This window comes from Adiantum capillus-veneris, chromosome 5, assembly GCF_014529385.1.
Source record: "Adiantum capillus-veneris isolate H3 chromosome 5, ASM1452938v2, whole genome shotgun sequence".
NCBI lineage: Eukaryota > Viridiplantae > Streptophyta > Polypodiopsida > Polypodiales > Pteridaceae > Adiantum > Adiantum capillus-veneris.
The window spans coordinates 152165910-152186130 of NC_140935.1; the positions used below are offsets into that span (position 1 = coordinate 152165910).

The following is a 20221-nucleotide window of genomic DNA, read 5'->3' on the forward strand; positions in this document are numbered from 1 at the left end:
ATTTTGAACGTCCTGACTAAAGCGGTGAATGTTTTTCTCCATCCGGACTTGTGAGGGTTGCGGTGTCTAGGTGGCTATAGAAAGCCGTGTTATTTCTGCATCTTTCTCTGCCAATTGTGTCGTGTAAATATTCTTCTCTCTTTTTAACTATAGGTTGGTGCCTTCCACTATCAATACCAGCTCATCTCGGGTGAAAGTGACACAACTCTCCCTTAAATCATGAGTGGCAACAGTTGTCTCCTTTGACGAGAAGTCTATTGGTCGTTGTTGCACAAAGTGAACATATAACATTTTTGCAAAATATAGCACACAATCTGCATTGTACAGGGGAGGGCCATAAACCTCCAAATAAATCCTCTCAGCGTTATCTTTGATCGCATCATGGTTGCACTTTGAAACCTTCCACCTTCTTTTTTTTATCTCTGCGTCCTCACATGGCCATATTGTCTTGATCATGTCCTTTGTCACTTCTTTATTGATCTCTTTTCCATTGCATATTGTTTGGATTTGCCCACTTTGAGAGTCGGCGCGAGCAGTACGTATCGCTTGTTGTGCTGACATGCCATGTGCTAGAGACTTCATGCATTAACAGCCGCTTGTTGTTGATCATCAGGCAGTGATTGGGTGCCAATATCTTGTTCTTCATTGACCATTTTCTCTTAGAGCTGCAGTCAACAGATAGACAAATATTCAATATCATTGGCAAATATATATTCTCACTCATTGGGACACTGCGTGGAATCCACTAAATCAAACCACAATAAATGTGACTAATTGAACCACAAGGCAAATTTGAAATACTGACAGTTAAATGAAAAATTTGAAATGACTAAAGATAATTGATTTAATTAGGTGAACCACTTCAAACCAAATAATACACTTCAATAAAAAAAAGAATACACTGGACAAGACATATGTATATCATAGAAATGTTTAAATCGAATAAAATGATGGTGCAAGTTCAACAAGTGGATATTGGACAGGGTTAGGGTCTGTCTTTAAATGTTCTTTGAAAAATATCAACACGTCAGAAGCATTCCTTCTTTGGCCCCGCTCTTTTAACTTCATCCAAAAATCTACTTTAATTCAAATAGTCCTCATAACATCTTCGTCCGGGTGGTGAAAAACTTCTTCTACAAAATAAACTTTTTTGGCTTCACTCCAAAAATCTGCCAACATGTCAAATAGGTAGCCCAATGCATAAATGTAACTCGCTTTTGTGTATGCAACTATGCACCGTGGATCGTATAGTTCGAGAGCAATCCATGGTCGCTTAGCCATCTCGACATTCCTTGCTCTCTGTGCATTCAAAATTTCTTCGTCCGACTGTGAGCTTGGATGCAGATAATTATTTGCTACGCACTTAGCTGGTGTTCTCAGCATCATACCCCAATCAATGATGCCGACGCAGGGTTTATTGGTGCGATTAAAGTCTAACATTACGTTGAATGGGTGCAGATCACTGTGCACTATACCGGCCGAGTGGGCAGTCGCAACATCGTCGATTAATGCATGACGAATTGCTGGCATTTTCTCGATCACTGCTTTGATCCACATCGTGTCTATCTCGCTTACAGGAAGATTTGCTACAGGCAATGACCTCCAGCCATGTTGTAGCCTGTGCATGTGTCGTCTGAACAATCCGTGAGCAAATGGTAAGTGACACATCATGTCACCCACGGTACCTCCATTGTAGTATGGGGATATCGTGTTCGGAGGAGCTTCTGTAGTAAACCCAATGCACCTTACAATGGAGGGGGGAAGCGTTTGCATTCCTTGCTCTATCTGAAAACTGTCAAATTTCGCCTCACTCCCTCCCTATAACATTTTCCCACATATGTAATGTGGTCTGGAAAAAATGAGATGCCTTTGATGGTGTAAAATGTGCACACACCAAAGGAGCCTGCTCCAATCCTCATAGCTTCTACCAAGGCTTTGTGAGGGATGCCGACAAGATGAGCGCACTTTGCATTCAAAGCAGTGCGCATGATTGTGCCGGTGCTGATGGCATCAGATCGACCTCCCAAAGCTGCTTGTGCATCTTGGACCATATTCAATCTCTTGGGTAAGGATGCTTGGTCCTGCGCTTTCACACGCTTCATCTTTACCTTCTGTTCTTCCCACAATTTATCCCAGAGCTCTAATTTTGACATGTCGCAAGTAGGTGAGATATCTTCCTTTAAGTCTCTGTAACATACTTTCATATTGCCCAACACTGTCTTGACCTTGTGGTGGGGGTCAAATTCTCGTATTCCAGCTGGAAGCAACAACTCGCATTGGACTTCACGTCACAACCTGCACCCTGTGTTCTCCCATATAGCGCTAATGATGTCTTGATGTAGACATCGCTTTCACTAATCTGATGTATGCGATCAGCTGCACATATGAGATTGCCAAAATACATTCTTTACGAATGGCACGCATAATACATTTCTTTTGATCTAGCGTCCTATTTGCATTGGACAGTAAAAAAACAGCATATCAAATACAAATTCATGGTTGTGAATGACACTAACACTCTCACACTATCTCAAGCAAACTCTTAACCACCACTTGAATACTTTAACAAATGTGCAAGGAAATATTGATAAAATTTGAAAATAATCTTCACTTAAAATTGTAATCTGTTACACGTGTAAAAAGCAGTTCAAACAAGTGGTTTATAAGAACTTAATTCAGATCAAACAATACATGTTAAGAGTCTGGCACATTTTCGCATAAATTGAATTTTTAACTTACATTTTTCTCCATGCGCACATACTAATTCAAACAAAGCCCACACCACTTAAAAAATTCAAAAACATTTGAAACATTGGAAGTATACAAATTGGACTAGCAAATTGTGTTCACACACTTTTTTACATAGAAATTATGTAAATGTAGCAATCAAAAAGCGATGATAATTGATGCTCTTTAAAAAGATACAAAAGAATATTTAACATGCAAATTGTGTGCATTTAGATTTTTTACAGAGAATTTATGTAAATGAAGCATTAAAAATAATGATAATGCTTGAGAGTCCTTTAAAAAGATTAAAATAGAATATTAAACATGCAATTTGTGTGCAAATACTTTTTTACATGTAATTTATATAAATGGAACATTTAAAATAGAGATGATTGATGAATAAAGTATTTTTTTGAATATAATTAGCTAGTATATAATTTCAAATGGACAGATAAAAACAACAAAATCAAAAAATTCATACATTTTGTATATGAAATACTCTTCACAGCCGCGTTACCGACCAAGTATTTCATATACTTAGTACTTAAAAAATTAACTGCACATGCACATACAAATTATATGACGTTGGTATGGCCAGGTTAACGACCTGAATGCCACATTTATGCAAAAACAGATGCTTCTAACAAACGACGCTCTATTAGCCTCGTTACCGATCGAGTGCCTTCTGAATCTAAGGAAAAACAAAGGCCTGCATACGAACATCATATAGCCGCGTTACCGACCGATGCCCATATGTTTTTTGGGAAAGGGGAAGGGAAGTTGACTTACCATAAGGATACTAGATTCGTCGTGTTACCAGTGTAGTACCCAGACAGTAAGCCAATACTTACCACAAGGACACCATCTTCCCCGCGTCACCAAGGTGATGCCCCCGTGATAAGCACTATTCTGTAGAACAGCTTACACACACACTCCCATTGTGTGGTAACGTACCTTATTACTGCCGTGCACTACGACAAAAGACACGCTACCACACAACGCATACACACACACAACACATACCCAGATCGTGTGGTCAGGTACTCTGTTGCTGCTGTCGTGCATTGCAACGCAGAGCACGCTCCCACACAACCCTCTCTCCCTCTCTCCTCTCTCCTCTCGACGTACCTGCAAAGGTGGTCGCAAGCTCTCTCTCTCTCTCTCTCTCTCTCTCTCTCTCTCTCTCTCTCTCTCTCTCTCTCTCTCTCTCTCTCTCTCTCTCTCTCTCTCTCTCTCTCTCTCTCTCTCTCTCTCTCTCTCTCTCTCAGAAGATGAAAGCAAGACAAAAATACACCTAGCGGGGCCAATCGGGCCCGCGTATATATAACGCTGAGAGCCCACCGGGTTTTTTAGTATCCCCGGCGGGCCCGCAAGGAAAATGGTGAATCTCGGCGGGCCCGCCGCAGATACTAAAAAGCCCGGCGGGAATTTTGTGGGTTTGCAGGTCACCATTAACCGGCATCTGTGTGATTATGTTTATTGTGATCATGTAAATGTGCCAATAAGACCTTGTGATCACACAAAATTTGATGTAATTACGTAAATATTAAATTCCTGCTTTATTGCACACTTTAATGGTGATACATGTAGAGATTTCTAACCTCAATCAGAGACCGTGATTATCAACATCTTGAGTTGTGTTTGCCTTTTAGGAGAAATGGCTCTATTAGTAGAGGGCTTGGTTGTGGGAGCTCCAGCTTTGGAAGAATATGTTATTTAGATTGTAGATTTCATGGGTGACAAAAAAAATGTGATTGCTAGTGAGGAGGATGGAATTGCATATAAAGCCTTTTACTCCTAAGATGGAATTGCATATATTGCAAATCCCATCTCCAATGACTCTCTCTTGCAAAGCTCACAAGGGTTTGTTTCTTGGCCTTAGAGCATAATCCAACTAGGGAGTCCCTCTCTAAAGGATCCAATGGTCATTTTAATGGGAAGCTTTAAAGGAGCTTTTTAACATTATCATAGATTTGGTAGCATGTATTGCCATGTTCATAATACAAAATTTGAGCCTTTTACTATGACAAAGATGATGAACAGAGAGCACAGTCAAGGAAAATGAAGTTAGTGGCTACTACTTTGACGATGGGGATGGTGAGGGGCGGGTTTAATGATCCCTTAATCTTTACAACATAATAGTCTTCATTGGGAGGAATCAAACCTACGTAAAGTAGACTCTGGAAAGTAATGTGTCTTGGATAGCTTCTAAAGATCTTAAAAAAGCTTCACATCAAGATATACCCAATAGCCTAGCAGGGTCAATGCATGCTAAGGTGGTACACTTTTTGTGGTTAGAATCAAAGCTTGAAGGCTTGTTCTTTTTAGCACTTGTAAACCTTATAAATTTTAAATCCCGAGGGGACAATGATGAAGGTAAGAGAGGGAATGTGGCCCAACTTACCTTCTAGAAGTGAGTGAGCAAGTACGGGAGCGCGAGAGAGAGAGAGAGAGAGAGAGAGAGAGAGAGAGAGAGAGAGAGAGAGAGACTCTGTAGAAGCTTGAAAAAGATGGCTCTCAAAAGCACAAAAGCACCATGGATGCTGAGAAGCACTCTACCTAAAGAATTAGGTGCTGAGGAGAATAGAACAGTAGGACCTTGAACAGCAGGGGAGACAAGGTTTATGATGTATCACCATTAAAGTGTCATGTCTTTGTTTGCTGCCTCCAATTGAGTGCATTCGACTGTCATGGGAAAGAAGAGCATTATGCCAACAAGTACTTGACTCATTCTATGACTTTGTGGTGCAAGTTTATGGGTTGCATGTGAGGTATTTTGTGTGAAGCAGGTGGTCGTTGTTGGCATGTCCCCAAAATTGAATATCCATGCAAAGGAAAGTTCTATTGTAGTAAGGAGGAGTTCCATCAAGAATATGGCCTTAGACTCGTGGGTGAGAGTCCATGACAGCTGAGCGACAATGATGTGCCCAAAGGCATGTGGCTCACCGTGTTCGAAGGGCCCCAAAGAGGAAGTCCAAAGGTACACTATAAAACAATGAAGCCAAGTTTTTATGAGTCATTCATGCTACCACACTATGAGTCATTCATGCTACAACACCATAAGGTATACCAGGAGCCTCCCATAAATGACATTGTTTCTATTGCCTATGCCCCTGCTTTTGTTCAAGAAAATTGCACATCTGGTAGCACAACTCAGAAAAGCCCAATAAAGAATAAACATTGGGAAAGAAAGCCTATTTCTTGGCCTGTGTTTGCTGAAGAAGTTGTGGCTAATGTTATAAAAAAAGGCACTTATGCCCAGAAAGTTGACGGGTGGAGAGAGGCCAATGGGGCCACAAGAGGTGCGGCATCACCTCTACTCAATGTGAAGCTTGAAGGGAAGCATGAGGTAGAGCAAATGACCACTACAAATGTGGATTTGCAAGACCATATATTGGCAGCAAAGAAAATGGTTAGCACCTTCAGTGAGAGGGTTCATGAGAAGAAAGATGAGCTACAGAGAATGAATGTAACTTGGAGGCAGCAAACAAAGACATGCACAAATAGGAAGGTATCTCGGATGGTGTAGCTATATTTCAAAATAAACTAGCAGATTCTTAGTGCCAATTGGAAGCAATAGAGGCAGCATGTCAAACTGCAAACAAGAAGGAAATCATAAGACTCCATGGTGACATTAAAGCTGCAAAGGAAATTTTACAGCTTCTAGGAGCTTCAGAGATGCCTGACTATGAGAAGTGCACAACAACTTGCCAGGCAGAGAGGGATAGGGTGCAAGAATAGCTTGACCAAGATGTTCACAAGCTGGAATTCTGCAAGACATACTTAAAATGATGGGGCAAAATCATGTGTACACAATTCATCCATTTTCCCCATCAGAAAATCACAAATCAAGTTGTCTCATCACATCAAAGACGTTTGTGCATCATGCAGCTTGGGATTTCCTGACAATGAGGTAGTGGGTGTCTGTATGCTCCAATGCAAACACCCCTACCATCTCTTATGCTTTGCACATCTATGTGGAAGTAGCAATATGTGCTTGTATAGTGGATGCAATCAAGTAATTTTTGATGTTGCACGATGAATGTGCCCACCCTTAGTTGCCAAGAAGTCTCTATTAGCTGGTATGTTCATTTGCAAACCTGGCTCGCTTTAATATGTAGGAGGTTGCACGTAGACATTGGTGGGGGGAGCACCTAGTGACATAGAAATGATCTTATAATTGGTAGAAACCTCCCATAGAGTGGTAGAAACCATTTTGGTACCAGTGGAATCCATACTGGACCTGCTAGAAATGATCCTTGGAATGATAAACCATGAGCTTGGGATAAGTAGAAAGTGCCAATAGACCTGCTAGAAACCACAATTGATGCACTACTATAAAGCAGTGAAAGCCCATGTAAAAACCAGTGACCTGGTAGAAACTAGTCTAGGAAGCACACCAAGACATTGTTTCTACCATTGTTATGGTAGGAACCAACAGATTGCACTGGACATTGGTGGGGGGAGCACCTAGTGCCATAGAAATGATTTGATAGATGGTAGAAACATCCCATAGAGTGAGAGAAACCATTCTAATATTGGTGGAATCCACATTGGACCCGCTAGAAATGATCCTTGGAATGATAAACCACAAGCTTGGGATAATTTGAAAGCACCAATAAACCTGCTAGAAACCACAATTGCTTGCACTATAAAGTAGTGAAGGCCCATGTAAAAACCAGTGACCCGGTAGAAACTAGCTTAGGAAGCACACCAAAACATTTTTTCTACTAGTGTTATGGTAGAAACCAATAGACTGCACCTACATATTGGTTGGGGGAGCATCTAGTGCCATAGAAATGATCTGCTAGATGGTAGAAACCTCCCATAGACTGGTAGAAATCATTCTGGTACTGGTGGAATCCATGTTGGACCTGCTAGAAATGATCCTTGGAATGATAAACCACAAGCTTGGGATAACTAGAAAGCGCCAGTAGACCTACTAGAAACCACAATTTCTTGCACTATAAAGCGATGAAGGACCATGTAAAAACCAGTGACCTAGTAGAAACTAGTCTAGGAAGCACACCAAGACATTGTTTCTAATAGTGCAATGGTAGGCACCAATAGAAACCATTTTGGACAAGGTAGAAACCCAATTGCTAAAAGAAATCATTATGAACTGCTTGATAGAAAACGGAAAGTGGTAGAAACCATATGCCTAGGATGAGTAGAAAGCACAAATAGACCTACTAGAAACCAAAATTGGTTGCACTTTAAGCCGGTAAAGGAATGGTTAAAACCATTGACTTGGTAGAAACCTAATGAAATTGGTAAAATGTTGCTAAGTTCAAAGATTTCTTATTAGGTATCTCAGTATTGGTGGTTTGAAACCACCAATACAATGGTGGAAACCCTCAATATAGTGGTAAGAACCACCAATACAATGCTTGAAACCACCTATACAATGGTGGAAACCTATTGAAAATGGTCAAAAGTACACGGGTTTTAAGATTTCTCAGTGGGTACTTCATTCCATGGTGGTGCTCAATTTACCCCTATTAATTATGGGGATCCAATGGTTGAAAGCACCCACAAACCATGGCACCTAATCTCAACCATGGATTTTATGTGTTTCTTGGCATGTTTTTTAAATGTATAAACTAGGACATAATTGCCCGTTTCAAATTATTTTGAGCGTACATGCTTATCAAATAAGTTCTTTTGCCTTCTTTTCTGAGTGTAGATAGAAGCTACGGATTTCAAGTGAAGCTCATCTATTTTTTCAAGGTCATCTAGTCTCATAAAAATTTCATGGCATGTCCATTCTATTTGCTTAGATACCCTTAAGAGTTAGGATTAAAAACTCCATGGACAAGATAGCGTTAAGACCAAACACCATGTTATATGGTGTTGTTCCAATAGATGTCTTATAAGCTATACTATAATCCCACAATGTAGAGTGAAACTTTTGATCTCAATCTGTCTTTGTTATCAAAGATCTATCACCAAGTGGGATTACCAAGCTTACTACATTAGATGGTGAAGAAATGCCCAATTGGACTAGTGGATGTACACTTTAAAAATATCATTTTCCACTTACCTAGGACATGCTTTAGAAAATCCATAGGGAGAAGAAAATGACTCAAGAAAAATAGCAAATAATAAAAGAAGAAGCAAAGGAACAAATGGAAAAGAGAAAGCTTCTACGACAACAACAACATTAACATCATGGACCACCACTACATATCAATGCAATCAAAGTAACAGAATTTGATGAAGAGGATATGGTAGATCCAATAATCAAATTCAAGGTTGGAAGTGTTGGGTTCTTAAGCAGAAGCAAAGGAACAAATGGAAAAGAGAAAGCTTCTACGACAACAGCAACATTAACATCATGGACCACCACTACATATCAATGCAATCAAAGTAACAGAATTTGATGAAGAGGATATGGTAGATCCAATAATCAAATTCAAGGCTGGAAGTGTTGGGTTCAAGTCCCTAACCATAGGATACAACCCCTATTTTACAACTGATAAGAGCCACTCCTTTTTGGAGTTTGCATGGCATCTTTACATGGCAAGAGAGAAAACTCTCTCTCTCTCTCTCTCTCTCTCTCTCTCTCTCTCTCTATATATATATATATATATATATATATATATATATATATAAACACCTTTTTTTAATCAATTTTGAATAGCGTGTCTTTTATATGTAGGTCGACCTGCTCTCTCTCGTTAAAACTCTACAACTTTTGTACGTAGTCGCTACAACTCCCACGGACCCTCACCGGCTTCATCCCCCATAGCCTGGATTCTCAACATCTGGTATCAGAGCAAGTACACATTGCTGGGACTTCTCAAGACATCGCAGTTCTGTAGGTGGCATATCAAAACATGTTTGTTGGAAAGCTTGAGTACAGGTTTGAGTTGGTCATTGGTAAGCCTAGCTAGCACAACATCCTAAAACCCTGCTTGTGGTGCTTCAAAGAGCCCAGGAGAGCGTTGATGTCTTTACAGGAGGCTCAAAATGCCATCAGTCTAGCTGCAATAGTTGATACAAAGGTCACAGTTGTAGTACATTAAAGCTTGGTGACTTTGTGCGTGTTTTCAACATGTTGACTACACGCGCGTCTCAACTTGCTCAAAGCAAAGCTCAAGGAGATGGTGGGCACTTTTTGCAATGCTGTCTTTTTGCCTCATCTATAGATCCGCCATCAATATTTACGTATTTTTTAACACCTACCAAAGTTTGTGGCCCTTATTTTGAGCCTCGGCTAGTGAGAAAGAGTTATTTCACACCCACACGAGCATTGGCAATTCAAATATAGCAAGAATTAACCAATTTGGTGAGTTTATCGACACAAACAAGCTGAAGTTACATGCTTCAAAATTGTTTACCAACTTTATCAAACCTAAAATGGAAGATATTTTCCAAATTGACCATGGCTCCTACTTTGATGATGTGTTTCAACATATTGTCATCCAAATTGAGATTGATACAATTGAGTTTAAATTGGTCTCTCTCTCTCTCTCTCTCTCTCTCTCTCTCTCTCTCTCTCTCACACACACACACACACACACACACACACATTTTATTTTGTACCCAAACATTGTATTAGATCCACCAATATTGTATAAGTTTGGTCTCATGGGTCATTTTGGTCTTTTGAAGACATTTAATATAACATTTTTATTCCATTTCATTTCATTTCTCTTTGGGATTGAAGGGACTAAAGTGGCAGTGTGACGGGAAGCAAAGAGGGTCCCAATCCCACCCCCCTTTTCTCTCCCTCCCGCTATCACTCTCTCTTTCTCTTCCCTGCTCTCCCTCTTTTACAAAAAAGGACATGCACTAGTGATACTGCTAATGCTTTTTTTTTAAAAAAAAACAATGGATCCCTTCTCCTCCCCTCTCCCTCTCTATAATTGTGGGACGGGAGGGAAGGAAAGGGCATGGTGGCAGAGAGAGAGAGAGAGAGAGAGAGAGAGAGAGAGAGAGAGAGAGAGAGAGAGAGAGATGAGTGAAGCTCACTCTAGGATGGGAGGGAAGGGAACATTGAGGAGAGAGAGAGAGAGAGAGAGAGAGAGAGAGAGAGAGAGAGAGAGATATCAATAGGGTGTGTGTGCGTGTGTGTGTGTGTGTGTGTGTGTGTGTGTGTGTGTGTGTGTGAGAGAGAGAGAGAGAGAGAGAGAGAGAGAGGAAAGGGAGGGGCCAACGGGAGAGACAAAAGGGGGCAAAAAAAACTGTGAGAGGGAGAGACGGAGAGTGTCTTAATTTGTTTTAAAACAAACCAGAGCAAAAGAGAGCTAGGGGAGATTTTTTTCTTTAAAAAAAAGACCTATTAAAAATTACTAGTGGAAGGGCATGGTGATTAGGGTAAAGAGCAAGAGGGAGAAAGAGAGAGAGAGAGAGGTGAACGGGGGTGGAGCTCACTCTAGGATGGGAGGGAAGGGAGGGGGGGGGGGGGGGGGGGGGGGGGGGGGGGGGGGGGATGGAGCTCACTCTAGGGGAGAGAGAGAGAGAGAGAGAGAGAGAGAGAGAGAGGGAGGGAGCGAGGGAGGTGGCAGGTGGGAGACACACACATGGAGAGAGGGAAGACAATAAGAGAGAGAGGTGTTGGAGGAGAGAGATAGGAGGAAGAAGGGGGGGGGGGGGGGAGAGGGAGGGAGAGAGAGAGAGAGAGAGAGAGAGGGAAGGAGAGGGATAGGGATTATAGAGTGACAAGAAAAGAGAGAGGAAGAAGGGAGTACGAAAAGAGGACTTTGGGGAAGGGATGGCGGTTGCTAGAGGAGGAGATGGAGAGAGGGAGGGCGGTCAGAGGAGTAGATGGAGAGAAGGGGTGGAGGATGTTGAAGGAAGAGGCTAAGGAGGAGCAAGGGAAGAGGAGGAAGCACATGGGCAACGAGAGGAGGAAGGGAAGGTAGAGAGGGTGGCCCTCCAAAAAAAAAAAGCTCGCTCCATTGAGCTCGCTCGAAAACCTAACTCCTTGATTATCTTGGGTTACAATCAACTTCTTTGGCACCCATACTTTTGTGATATATTGTGGAGTTGGTCTCTTGAGTTTACTATATTGATGGTTGAGAGGTAGCTTTGAGCATGGTCTACCTAAACTTTGCGACTTCATCCCCTATTGATCCAGACCTACTTATGTGATGTTGCGAGTCTTGATAGATGTATTTGCTTTGCGGGTTTCCCTGACATATTTTTTGGCATTTTCTCTTTGTTGACCATAACTACCTTGGGTAGGATATATGCAAAAGTGTTCTCTTTTAAATTGCTCTTTTGTATCCGTTGATGAATTAATGTAATGAAGGGTTGTTTGCCCTTATCTCTTGACTCCACTATCGATGGTTTGTCAGCTTTTTGTGCAAAAAATGAAACCACTTGCCTTTCCTTAGCATGTTGAGTGTTGACTTTATCAACGCTCCAATCAATCTGTACATTGTAATTTCTCTGCCATGGTTGATCGAGCAATAACAGTTAATGTGCTAGCTTATCTTCTACCATATAAAACTTATGCAAATAGACATGTTGGTCCATCCCATTGCCTTGATTGAATTCCCCGAATAGCTTTGAATTTCCTCCCATGTGGGTTGAAGCTTGTCCAAGGAGCCTATGGTTCAAATAACTGACCAAGTGCATCGGACAACAAGCTGTATTTTGACCGTAACTCTTTACTCGTGTAGCATTTTTGGGTGTTAGACAGCAAAAATGCTCTAAATGCTTTGCTAAATCTTTGGTTCAAAGGGTTTGACTTGATTCATATTGGTTTAGGAGATACGACAAAAATAGTGTCCCTACTACCTACGTAATGTGAAACAAAAAGCGCCTTCTATGAACCTACATGATCATACACACAACATATGCATATATCAACATGCTAAACATGATGAAAAAGTATAGAACATTCTTGTACAGATCTAGAAAGTCCATACATACTTGTGTATACGAAAAAGCAACCACCGAGAGGATAGTTTCTCAGAAACAAAGTAGAGAGAGTAAGAGATGATGGCTAGGGAGTTTAGAGGTTCTTATCTTGATCAAGAAGAGATCACTAGTTGCTCCTTGCTTTTCCACAAGAGAGCGATGATGAGGGCTACGTAGATTTTTTCACCCAAAGTTGATGTAGAGCATGTACCCCGTGAAAGGAGAAGAGAATATAGTAAGCAAGTAGAGAGAGCGTGTTCTTCCTCTTCTTCTTCTTCCCATGAATGAGAGAGAAGTTCTTATGGAGAAGGTGATGGAGAGCTTGAAGCACTCCATATAATATGTATGAATAGTCTCATGGTCATATACACAACAATCGACACTAAAAACTGAGCACTAATGATGATTTTATAGGCTCAATATTAGGCTGGAGTGTGTCCCAAGATGAAATAGGGTGCCCCGTTTCTTGCTAGGATTAGCTGCAATGTAAGGCACTACTTTTGGAAGTCAACTTTCACCTCTTTACTTCCAACTTTTTTTTTTTTGAGAAAAAGATCCTTCCTTTGGTTACTAAAATTGCCCATAGGGCTACAACCACCTCTACTAGAGAGGGCTACATCAAAGACAAGGAGAGACTCCTAGTGAGAGAACAAAATATGTACAATGGGACCTAAATTACGAGGTGGGAGGAGGGAAAAGCCTCATAAATGGATGGTAATGCCATCTAGGTGCACCCTGGAACTGAACAAGTGCCATAGTCACAAGAAAGCCTCTCTATGCTCCCGCATGAAATCCGAGCTACCCTAAAGCCTCTCAAAGTGGCCTCTGAGAGCATGGACTAACTCAAGCCAAAAATCATGAATAGTCTCCGTTGTTGGGACATGGCGAGCCCCAAATATGCGAAAGCCCGCAAAATGAACCAAAGTAGCAAGCCATAGACCGAGCTCCCAACACACTTCTCTCTCATTGCACCACTCGTAGGGAGTAATCTCTGTAGTAGCAGGCTGAAGTGTAGGTTGACCCCCCTGGATCACTATCATCATGTTGGTGGATGATAGCTCAAACTATAGCATTGGGCTCGTGAGGGTGGACCAAGCAACAACACCCCAAGTGTATTGTCGCGTTGTTAAAAGATCTAGCATCTCAAGTCTCTATCTCATATCCTCAATAACAAGGCAAGGCATCTGTGCCCAAAACCTGCTCTCTGCATGTATCCTGGTGCTATGATTGAGGCTCAGTTGACAAAAAAAATTGGTATAAGTCAATTGAGACTGCACACATATCCTCAAGCTTTGAAGCAACTAATCCGTCATGTCTCCTCAATTGACTAACGTTGGTGTGCGCATGGTGTGGCCCCACTATCTCAAAAAACTCCACGATAACTTTGTCACCAACCTAGGTCCACTCAAATGCTTGTTGATGGAAGGCAAACGCATGCCACCGCTCATCAATGCTAGTCAACTCTTGCCTACCCTATTGCATCTACTCCTCCAACCAAGGATTATTTGGATGTTGCTCATACATCCTTTGTAAGGAGACAATTCCCCATAGCAAAGATTCTTCTCCTCCTCCCTTTCTATAGCCAAGCCCCAAGGGATTCACTATTAGAAATGGAGGGAATGTCACCTCATGCATCAGAATTAGAGAAACCTCCCTATATACGGTCTCTTACATGCGAACCTACCTCCTCACATGCGGACAAGATACAGACGTTCCCGCAATGAACCATCTCCCTTCATACAGATTTCATACAGAATGTAATGCCCGCTATTTTATGTATGCTAGTAACATAACAATTTTAGAAGCGCCTGTATTTGCAAAAATACATGTTAAAAGTGCAAATGAACAAAAGTGTAGATTGTAGTGTGTTTTCATTTGCAATAGATATTAAGAGACCAAACCATGAAAAGCAACAAATGGCCTCTCACTAGCCAAGGACCAAATCACCAAGAGCACAATCAGCCATATGCTGGGAAGGAAATTCATCTTGCACAACCTCAAGATGCAAAGGCTTTGTGCTCTGATGGTGATATCATCGAAGCCGCACACGCCCATTTCATAGAAAACAGAAGATTCAAGCCCCTAACAAGGTTTCAAAAAAAAAGGTTAAATGGATTACTGCTAGCTAAAATTGCAAAACCTCTGCTAGTTCCAAAGCTTGCCTTGAAAAACATAAACGAAACTTACCACTTCTTAGTGTAAGTTGTAACAAATACTAAAACATGAAGGGTTAAAAGTGAGCCCTTCTACTTTATGATTAGCAAGACTCAACAAGGGACTATCTTGATGTAGTGGAACAGGTCACCAAATGCATTTCATGCACCAATGAGAATCTCTATCCTCATCTCCATATTCTTGTGTCGATTGTTGTCAATTTTGACACCTGCCACCTCTCGTTCATTTGCTAGGTATCTTCAAGACAATGCTTGAAATAAATCCAAAATGTAAGTTATGGCTCAAAGCCACTATAACCTTAGAAGATTCTATTTTAGCAATGGCAAAGTGAAGAGTTACATTTGCAGTTTAAAACCCAAAGAAAAATGAAAAGGACCCATGAAACTCTTAGATAGCATTCCCAGATTTTAACAAAGAAAATTTCAGCACATCACATACCAAGGCAAATGTATGACTCTCGCTTTCACTAAGACTTATTTATCACAGCTTATCCTATATTCCATATCATCCAATATCTAAAGCTTGCTCAGTCTTCTCTCATTTCATCTGAGGCATCTAAAGAAGTTCAAGAAACAAACAAGACATCATCGCAAATCCCCTCCTCGTACACAAGCGAACAAAGCATAGCAAAAAGCTTTTTTGTTTATTGCCCTGACAAGCAAAACAAAAACCGCTATGCACACACGAAAAAACTAACACACGACCATTGGCTTATATCTAACCCGAACCCTATCCCACATCAACAAAATATGCAACATAAACGCCTTTTGCTGCTCATTCTCGGCATGTGACAAGTCCTAGCACGAAAGCAACAATTTGGATGAGACGTGGGAGCAAGGAAGATCTTGGAATCACTACTGCCAAAGGTACTCCTCACAATCACAGGGAGAAAATGTACAAAACAATCCCGTCTGTCTACAATCTCCGAACCAGACTGCACACATCAGCATAAAAATTAGTAACAATAACCAAATGCGCATTCCAATAATCTGCAAATGTCATTCAAGAAAATGAAGCGGAGAAGTGCTCTTCACTCTCACCGCCGTGAGACAAAGCACCATCGGATCAAAGTACTACTTAGTTAACATGCCATAGCACAAGAGATGAAAGAATACATTAATAATAATGTATAGGGAAACGGTGAGAACATGAGAGCTTCTTCTTCTTTTCATCGAACAGTACCTATCAGTGAAAGGATTTCCATCAGAATCAACACCCTTTTCCTCCATTTCCATTCTTAGGGTCTGAAGGTCAGTGAAATTCTCAACTGAAAACAAATAACATGGCCCACACACAACCTGCTCATAGCCAAGACCACACCACCTGAGAGGCCAGCACAAACAGAGCAAAGTACATGGCCAAAATTTCCCACCATGCAAGATTTGAACAGGGCTGCACAGATCGTGAGAAATTACACTAATTAGCCTGATCTACGTTCAAACAAGCTACATAATCACGAAACTTCAACTGGCAGCATGACGGAAATGCCAAACCTGCAGGATGAGGAGCCCTATCCCAATGCTGCATGGCTTTAGACTTGCTATTGACGCCAAATGTAAATGACGACATCACCTTAACAAGCTGATGAAAAATCAAGAGTACTACCTTGACATTGACATAAAACATTAGCTCGCAGCCGTCCCCTTCATGGTGGAGCTGAAGAAGCATCTACTCAACCATTAGGTCTAGGTGAACGAGCTTCTCTCCTTCTACAAGGAGGTCTTTCAGAATGACGACTATCCATCCAACACCGGTGGCTTCCTCATTGCACAGGCCTTGAAAGATAGCCAACAGAAGTGAGCACGACCTTCACTAGCAAAGATGGGCGGCGGAGTAGAGGTGTAAGAGCGTTTTTGCACCCCTCGAGAACCTTCGGTCCTCTGCACTTACTCTTTTCAGCTACAGTTCCATCATCAGAGTAGCAAATCACAAAAATAACCTAAGCAAAGATATTATTACCTAAACCAAGTGCGTTTTCGGCAGCAAAACCCCAACCGCCTGCAACTTCGCCGATTTAGGGTTGCGCAACGTAGGGGACAGAAAAACCATTACATAGTTACAAGCCGAGATCTCTCTCTCTCTCTCTCTCTCTCACAGCCCCGCCATGGGTGACTCACGCACATGGAATGCAAGAGTTGTGCCTATGCCAAGGACATACACACGCGATACTAGCAGTGAGATGCGGGAGCGACAATTGATTTGCACAAAAACGAAGGTTAGCTGACCAGGTGGAGATTTCTTGGTGGAGGAGGTTCGCTTCCAGAAGTGCACGCATGTGACCTCAAAAGAAGTGAAGCCTTCACATGCCTCACTCTTTAGTTTCTTGATTGTAGAGGCAGACAATGTGAACACATATTGCACCAAGGGGTCAGGCTTGGTAAGGGACTTGCCACCATTTTCAGGACTTGGTTTTTGAGCTCTTGTCATGAAGCCCATTTTCTCCATTTTTAGAGCCGGCATTAACGTCTTCCCTTCCACCTTCTAATGTATTTGCTGGTAAAGAAGCAACTTCCTCATGCTATCCTTCTTCTTGCTTGCCAGTGTATTTGCTTTGTCCAAAGTCCTTGGATCACCAGCTTCCATGCTTTGGACCTTTTCATCCAATCTTGAATCATCTGCCTCCACAATAAGGTCCTCTTCCCGTGCCTTATCTTCCTCACTCATCTACAAATCAAGGCTCCATGTGGCTTTTGTTGGAGATGGTTCGTGCACCGCTAGCCTATTGTGTATAGGGGCTAGACTCAAGGGCACCACTCTCGAGCACTCTCCCCATGACACCATAAAGTCCCATAAAGACTGCCCATCTACAACAACATGGCTGTGTGCAACGCCAAGTCAAGGCCGCCATCCGAGAACAGGGTTGCCTGCTGACATTCAAGGAAAATTCTCTCTCTCTCTCTCTCTCTCTCTCTCTCTCTCTCTCTCTCTCTCTCTCTCTCTCTCTCTCTCTCTCTCTCTCTCTCTCTCTCTCTAACACACACACACACATGCGTGTGCATGCACATGCACACACGTGCTATACATTACCTGAACGGAGAGAAGGGGACTGGAGAAGAGGCACTCTCCCTTGTGATCTGGCTATTGGCAAAGCTGATCAAAGAAGGGCTTCATCTGAAAGCCATCTTCAACAAGCAGGGAAAGGGGCATGTCCATGTAGGCCTCTACAAATTCAACTCTGGCATCATTGCATTCAATGAAGAGCCTGTGGGGAGGGTTTGCACCCTTGACGAACCGGCCACAGAAGGGGAAGTACTGGACCAAGCAGAGAGTAAGGCTGTTTTTGAGCTGCCGCATCAGATCCCGAGCCAATAGGACATGATCATCACCACCGTTTTTCAATGGTGGTACATGGGGGTGCAGGTAGAAGAGGAGCCGAAGGTTGTAGTTGACCTCTTGCCAGATGATATCAAGGCAAGAGAGGAAAAGAGGGTGGGGAATGGATGGGATAGTAGGAAGGACAGTCTCTTTGTCTAATATCATCACCTCCGATGGCACGGAGGGGGAGGCAACACCATTGATTGTCCATGAATCTGCAGTCATTCTTCAACATCCTGGTGCTCTGTGGGCGCCCTAGAGCTATGGGTGCAAGTGTTGGGGGTCCCATCATTGCAATATGTCATAATAATCAATATCTAATTCTCCTAAATGATTTTCTCATATTAAACTGATCATTTAATGTGGGGAAGTGCCAAGGGAGAAAAAGCTAGAATATTGGTTAAGTTAGCAGACCGGCCACAATAGGGATCCAAAGGAGGGAAAATAGGGATCCAAAGGGGGGGCCATCTGCAAAAGAGCCATGTGAAACAACGGGCTAAAAAGACCCTAAGGTTCAGCCCATTAAGACTTCCAAAATGCTAAGGTTCCAAAATTCAAAGGTTGTGTCCAAAGGTCAACCTTAGGGAAAATTGGATGCTTAGTGTGTGCCCAAAAAGTCTTTCTACATCCCTACATGGGAGGGGGCGAGCCCCAAAGCTAGGGGATGAGAGAGAAAGCCACACACACACACACAGGCTCCCTTTACACAAAGGGAATGAGGGACACATGTCAGCTCCCTAGGCCAGATGCCCACAAGGTATGCCCAATTCCTATTGGAAGACCCTTGAAGTGGACCAATGAGAATTAGGCTAGAGTAAATCTAGTTTAATTAATTTAAAAACATTTAATAAAAGAAACCAATAAGAATTAAGTGTCCTAGAAGACTATTGGGCAGTCTCCCAAGGGGTCCAATGAGCATTCAGGAGCCCCATGGCTTGCCTGATTCCTATTGGCCAGGAGGCAAAGGGGTCCAATGAGAGTTTAGTTTAATTATTTAATTATCTAAAGCTCTCACAAAAGGGGAAAGGGGGACACATGTCAGAAGGCTATCACTTATGCTGCTTAATCCCTATTGGCTTGACCTGGGGAGGTCCAATGAGGCAAAAGCCAGACTAACTTAGCAGCTAGGCTCGCCCAAGAGAGAGAGGGGGCTGATTTTTGCTTAGCATGGACACACACACTCTCACACTTGACCATGTGTGAAGGGAAAATACTCTATCTCCTCCCAAGCTTTAATGGAGAGCTCATCACCTACTCCAAGCTTGTGAGATAGAAGCCTACATCAACACTCTCTTGGCATGTGGATGCAAATCCAACCAAGAGCCAAGCTTCAATGCATGCTCATCTTCTCTACCAAGCTAATTACTAAGCTAAGCTATGCTAATATGAGTGATTATGTGAGGAAATGTACTTCTTTCTCGTAAGATACTTCTTTTTCCTCTCAATCTACTCTCATACCCTGCTAGCTCTCACCATCTTCGAAGGTGTGTGAGGTCTTGGGTCTGAGAACGGGGATAATTCAAGTTGTGTTTGATTAAGTGTTTTGCTTGGTGTATGAAGCTTCCATCTTCATTGCACTAGCTCGTCTTGAAGGAACACAAAGAATTGTATTGTACAATGTCTCTCTTGATGGGAGAAACCATAATACAAAGCCTTTTGGAGGGGGGACCGGCTCCATGCAAATCCGGTCCTCAACTGTTGTCAATAGCTTAATTGCTCTCTCTTTTGAAAGTATTGTCGATGCTATCTAACTAGGTGTTATGCTTTTTGTTGCTCTCTCCACCCAAGCACTCTTGTAATTCTCATTAGGAATCAACTCTAATGAAATGCTCACTATGTTCATGCTAATTTCCGCTACACATAAGATTTTAGGCCATTAAATGTTACATTGGTATCAGAGCTCAAGGTTTCTCTTTTCTTGCTCAAGAAGGGAGGTCCTCAAGCTAGCTACAAATGGTTGGTATTATTAATTGCCTGTGAGTAAGTAGAATAGGGATTTTTCAGCCTTGCAGTGCGCCTGCCTTTGTGCAGTTAACGGGGCATCACCGTCGAGAGCTATGGTCTTAATAGTGGAGTCCTACGGGGCTTGCCTACGGCTTAACCACTATTGAGCTATTAGAAGCTTGACAGG

The 20221-nt window shown here is 42.1% G+C and overlaps 1 protein-coding gene and 1 pseudogene across 1 annotated transcript; one reads left to right on the forward strand and one right to left on the reverse strand.

The window, feature by feature from the left end:
• Positions 1 to 5722: 5722 nt before the first annotated feature.
• Positions 5723 to 6468, forward strand: LOC147458305 (uncharacterized; annotated as a pseudogene).
• Positions 6469 to 15148: 8680 nt separating this feature from the next.
• On the reverse strand, positions 15149 to 16881 carry LOC147458306 (uncharacterized). The gene is made up of 4 exons (XM_086512973.1): positions 16269 to 16881; positions 16074 to 16167; positions 15891 to 15957; positions 15149 to 15709 (listed from the first exon to the last, which is right to left on the reverse strand). The coding sequence occupies exons 1-4, from the start codon at positions 16441 to 16443 to the stop codon at positions 15515 to 15517; spliced, it is 531 nt and encodes a 176-aa protein (XP_086369099.1). The 5' UTR covers positions 16444 to 16881; the 3' UTR covers positions 15149 to 15514.
• Between the last annotated feature and the right edge of the window lie 3340 nt (positions 16882 to 20221).

Coding starts and splice junctions, on each gene's coding strand:
- LOC147458306 (XM_086512973.1), bottom strand. CDS start 16,443: ATGCTTCTTCAGCTCCACCATGAAGGGGACGGCTGCGAGCTAATGTTT. Junction 16,168..16,268: donor TAGGGCTCCTCATCCTGCAG/GTTTGGCATTTC, acceptor CGATCTGTGCAG/CCCTGTTCAAATCTTGCATG. Junction 15,958..16,073: donor GTGGTCTTGGCTATGAGCAG/GTTGTGTGTGGG, acceptor TTTCACTGATAG/GTACTGTTCGATGAAAAGAA.